We start from the raw sequence: 5,660 nt of genomic DNA, 5'->3' as shown, positions 1-5,660 counted from the left end.
CTCAAATGTAAACATAGAGATTCTTAAAAGTGGAAGAGGAAAGCTCAAGGGGAGAATCGGAGGGGAACTGAATACAGAAGAAGGGCAGAAGTAATATTGTTTTCTTTAAAGATGGAAGAAGGGGGCTTCTAGATACCAGAAAAAGGAAGGAAAGAGTTTCTTTTCTAGAGCTTCCAAAAAGAGAAGCAGCCTTTTCAACACCTTGATTTTAGCTCATTTAGACCTAGGCTGAAGTGAGCTACAAAACCATAAGATAATTACTGCAATTTGTGGCATTTGAAGCCATGGAATCTGTGGTAATTTTTTATAATAGTTATGAAGAGCAAATATTCTGCATCCCACAAGAAAAGAGTATATGTATTTTTAACTGAGTTATAATTGACATATAACATTGTATTGGTTTCGAGTGTACAACACAATGATTCAATATTTGTATACACTACAAATGTTCACCACAATAAGTCTAGTTAGTAATTATAATTATAGTTACCTTGCTGTACCTTACTTCTCCAAGACTTATTTATTACATAATTGGAAGTTTGTATCTTTTGACCACTTTGCCCATTTTGTCCACCCCTCACTCCTTGCCTCTGGCAACCACAAGTCTGTTCTGTGTATTTATAAGTTAGGTCATATGATATTTGTCTTACTCTGACATATTTCACAATATTTCACACTTTCTAACATATTTCTGACATATTTCAACATGCCCTCGAGGTCCATCTGTGTTGTCACAAATGGCAAGATTACATTATTTTTCATGGCTGAATAATATTACACACACACACACACACACACACACACACACACACGTTCCATATCTTGACTGTTATGAATATTCCTGCAATGAATATGGGTATACAGATATCTTTTTGAGTTAGTTTTTAAACCTATTATTAGGGAAATTAAAAGACTACATTAATAACATAGTACATCATATTTATAATATAATGATACAATATTATAAAGGTATCAGGTATTTACATATTAATAGACCGATTCAATGCAATCAAAACAAAAACTCTAAGTGTGTGTGGTTATAATCTAGAAACTGCTTATAAAGTTTTGGCTATGCAAAGTGCAAAGAACAGCTAAGAATTTTTTTTTTTTTTTTTTTTGGATGGGGGAGAAGGGCAGTGAGAGAGGAAAAGAATCCCAAGCTCATGTGGGGTTCAATCTCACGTTTCTGAGATCATGACCTGAGCCCAAATCCAGAGTCAGATGCTTAATCAACTGAGCCATCCAGGCTCCTCTGAGTAAGAAATTTTTTGAAGAAAAAGTTGAAAATTTCAATATCGAGACTAGAAACCTTTAATTGTGTTTATACAATATTGGTGCAAGTTTAACCAAATAGACTAATTCAAGAATATCACATGTACAGGAACATTCTCAGGCCTCTGAGAATTCTGTCTCAGGCGACTGTATCTAAACTGTCTAGACGGAATCTCCTAGGGACCCAATATCCACAGCCTACTGAAACCACCAAGCTATGTTCCATCTCAAAGGAAAAGAGTTAATATGATTGACCTCATCCCTTCTCTGGGGATGGAAAAAAAAATGGTGGCACCCACATAACATGAGTTCTATCTTCTGGGAATATAAGGTAATGCATAAAAACTTTCATCTCACTTCTATGGAACATGTCCCAACCTAAAATTTTACTCGTTTCCTTCTAAACAGATATTTTCCACTACTCCTATAAAGCAAGAGATAGAAAACAATTTGGTGAGCTGAAAACTACAGGCATTTAGGGAAGAGAAAAATGCTACATCGGTTCTTTGATTTTTATCAAACAGTGTAGCCTTGGGTTTGCTCAGTGTCCAAGTAGGTTCTCTGTGCTAGAGGACATGACTCTGGGAGAAAGGAGTTCTGCTGACACCAATGATTCCATAAGAAGACAGCTCTTCACAGAAAACGACTGACTTCACGAGCAGACCAACTAATGTGGCCAGGAATACGGCGGGGAATCCAGAAGGAAAGAAGAGCTCTTTGGGTAAAAGAAGTGAAGTCAGACTAGATTCAGACTGAAGCAGCAAACCTTGGTGTGTATGTTTTCTGTTGACCTCCTTTTTAGTTTTAATGATCAGTACTTTATTTTTTTCCCCTTTAAATGTATTCCCTGTGACCCTGAGCAAATGTGCTTCTTGTCAGAGGCAGGGAGTCTGTGCTTCAGGAGACTGAGTTGAAATCTAGCCTAAAATGTGACATTTGGGGGCTTTCTCAGTCTACCAACTTTTTATACCGCAGGAGATGAGGTGGCCATCCTTTTAGGGACAATTTTGTGAAGACTCTGAAGTCTTCATGTAATTGTAATAAGTTCAGTGCCCACTGGCTGTTAGCCTGCTTCAGACCTTCAGGTGGAACTTAGAGCATTCGTTCTTATGGGCGTGGAGGATGAGTCATGGTTGGGGCAGGGGTGTGAGGTTGCTTTTGGACGGTGGGAACTAGTTACATTCCTCCCAGGTTGATGTCTTGTTCACTTTGGCTAATTAAGGAATCCGGCCCTGTCAAAATCATCTGCTACATCAGAGAACCTTGCTATATAAAGCTTTGGCTGGAATTCTGGCTGAGATATCACAAAATCCTACATGGCTCATCCCTTTTTTCCCTTCTTGTCACACACCTACAGATTCCTGCCAAACACAATAATATAGAGCAGCTGGGACCCATCCTCAAATCCCACTTCCTTTCCATCAAAGCTTTTTGAATGACTTTGTAAATTTGTTGGAGTGGGTAAGAACCAAACCTCTTCCAAACTGGCTGAAAGATGGCTCCAGGTGTCCTGGCCTCTTGTTTTGTACTCCCTGCTTCACCGTTACTGGTCCCCTTTGCCAAAAATACTTTAAAATAGATCATACACTGGAGTTAAAATGGAAATGCAAAAGGCAGGCTCTATTTAGTCCAAAGATGGGGTCCAAGCTCTGGCACACCAGACATGAAAAGATTCAGGCAGCACTATTTTATTATTTTTAATCTTATCTCTAGGAGGTGAGACTCTGCTCTGCCTGACTTGGCCCAGGCCAATCACCCTGGCTGGTATCTGTTATGGAGGCATTGTCATACTCACTGGTGGGCAGAGCTCTGTCCCCTACTAAGTTAGGGAACGGAAATCCTCCAAGATTTAGGGAATCATCCCTGAGACCATAAGTCATCCTCTGAGCTCACTGCCCTTTGCCTGAGTCAGGAGAATGCTGTTTACCTGTCCCCATGCACTTGCTGGTCGATGCCATCTCTCATTTTCACATCCTGGGAAGCATCCCTAATTTGAACCATATTTCAAACGCTGTGCAACAAATCTCCTGTATCACCCATAGTTCTGGAATCTGTTCTTTCTTTTCCCTTCCCTTTTCATTACCTTTTCTACTACTCTACTGAAATCCTTCAGTTTATTATATCAAAACTATTGTTGGAAACATAGTATTTGCTGTGTAAAAGTCCATTACTCGCAGCTCATCCCATGTAATAATTGTAATATTTCCTGCTTGTCTCCTTCCCCCACTCTCTGTCTCACTGACATACACAAATCTCTTGTCCTTACATACAATATGTTTTCTTTTTTCCTGAGCCTGGACCTATCCCAAATAATCTACATTAAGAGAGGGACATAGTTACTGAGGTTTAATCATATGAAATTGCTGACCTCCAAAAATAACCCTCCTGTAAGGTGTATTAATCAAGGTATAAAGGAAATAAAGTGGGGCCACTGGCAAAGAAAAGTGACAATAACAAGTCAGTTCTATAGGTGCCAACATCCAGGGGACAGAAGAAGCCCGAATGTGACAGTTGTTGTCCCCCACCACGGTCAGCCCCAGCCCATTCTGACAGCTGATTTGACTTCAGGGCTCCAAGACCAGAGGGTCCCAGACTGAAGAGACCATGTATAATTTGAGCTGTTACAATCCCCGTTCCTTCATCCTTGTGGGAATACCCGGTCTGGAGAGGTTCCACAGCTGGATCGGGATTCCCTTTTGTGTCATCTATGTTCTGGCTGTTGTGGGCAACTGCACCCTTCTCTACCTCATTGCTGTTGAGCACAGCCTCCATGAGCCCATGTTTTTCTTCCTCGCTATGCTGGCTACCACGGACTTCATCCTGTCCACGGACACAGTGCCCAAACTACCCAGTAACCTCTGGCTGGGCTCCCAGGAAATTACCTTCTCTGGCTGTCTCACCCAGATGTTTTTCCTCCACTTCAGCTTTGTAGTGGACTCCGCCATCCTGCTGGCCATGGGATTTGATCGCTACGTGGCCATCTGCTTCCCCTTGAGGTACACCACCATCCTGACTCTGCAGGTGGTCATCAAGATTGTGGTGAGCATCATTGTGAGGAGCTTCTTCATCATCTTGCCAGATGTTTTTCTGGTGAAACGGTTACCCTTCTGCGGGACACGCATCATCCCACACACATACTGTGAGCACATAGGTGTTGCTCAGCTTTCCTCTGCTGACATCTCCATCAACATCTGGTATGGATTTTTTGTGCCTGTCATGACTGTTGCCTCGGATGTGATCTTTACTGCTGTTTCCTATACCTTCATCCTTCGTGCGGTCTTTCAGCTCTCATCTCAGGGTGCCCGTCAGAAGGCCCTCAGCACCTGTGGTTCCCATGTCTGTGTTATTCTCATGTTTTACACACCTGCCGCCTTCTCCATCCTTGCTCATCGCTTTGGGCACAGTGTCCCTCGAAATGTGCTCATCCTGTTTGCCAACTTCTATGTGACCATCCCCCCTGCTCTAAATCCTGTTGTCTATGGAGTGAAGACCAAGCAGATCCAGGACAAATTTATTCTTCTCTTCTCTTTAAAAAAGACACAATGAGTGGGGAGGGTCACAGAAGGGGATGTTGAGATAAAATTTAAGTAGGTGAAATTTTATGTAAGACGGGAGACATAAAAATAAAGCTGTAACTCCTATTAACCTGGAATTTTAGCATTCTAGCCATGAGCAAAGTATGCGAAGGGAGGAAAAGAGAGAAAATCTTCTAGCCTTTCAGAAAATCAAGCCTCTTCTTGGTTCAGTTTTCTCACCACTTGAATGAAGAAGGTGATGATGGGTACACAAGAGCATTAATACTCAGGCTTACATTTTTCCTGCTGCTAATTTTGAGATATTTGAAGGCTAGATATTTCCCAATATACAACTCACCCCTGTATTTCTCAGTTCCTGAGTTAAAGACAAAAGTTCCTTCTTTTAGTAGCTATCAATGCTCTCAACTGTAAGTACCTAACTTTCTGCTTTGAGCTTCAGTTCTGAGTCTATAGATTATTAATCCCCTCTTCTCTGCCCTGTACTTGCTTTATTTTTTCCTTATCCTTCTCAAATTACATACAACTAATTATTTTTTGTTTCTGTTTTCTTCAGTTGCATGCTCCAAGAAAAATTTCACTACCCTTGGTCCATATTTTATAAGTATTAATTAATTTAACTAGAAATAATTTAATTTGGGTGGCTCAGTTGGTTGAGCGACTGCCTTTGGTTTGGGTCATGATCCTGGAGACCTGAGATCGAGTCCTGCATAGGGCTCCCGGCTCCGTGGGAGTCTGATTCTCCCTCTGACCTTCTCTCCTCTCACGCTTTCTCTCACTCACTCGCTCTCAAATGGATAAATAACATCTTTAGAAAATAAAAATAATTATGATAGGGTAATATTAGTTAATTCA

The 5,660-nt window shown here is 41.1% G+C and overlaps 1 protein-coding gene across 1 annotated transcript; it reads left to right on the top strand.

Moving 5' to 3' along the window:
- The first annotated feature begins 3,671 nt into the window (after positions 1–3,671).
- Positions 3,672–4,818, top strand: LOC111159575 (olfactory receptor 52H1-like). The gene has a single exon (XM_022522105.1). The coding sequence runs from the start codon at positions 3,877–3,879 to the stop codon at positions 4,816–4,818; it is 942 nt and encodes a 313-aa protein (XP_022377813.1). The 5' UTR covers positions 3,672–3,876.
- The last annotated feature ends 842 nt before the right edge of the window (positions 4,819–5,660 follow it).

Source organism: Enhydra lutris, unplaced genomic scaffold (genome assembly GCF_002288905.1).
Source record: "Enhydra lutris kenyoni isolate GAN:26980312 unplaced genomic scaffold, ASM228890v2 scaffoldscaffold68, whole genome shotgun sequence".
NCBI lineage: Eukaryota > Metazoa > Chordata > Mammalia > Carnivora > Mustelidae > Enhydra > Enhydra lutris.
This window is presented reverse-complemented; position numbering and strand designations above follow the sequence as displayed.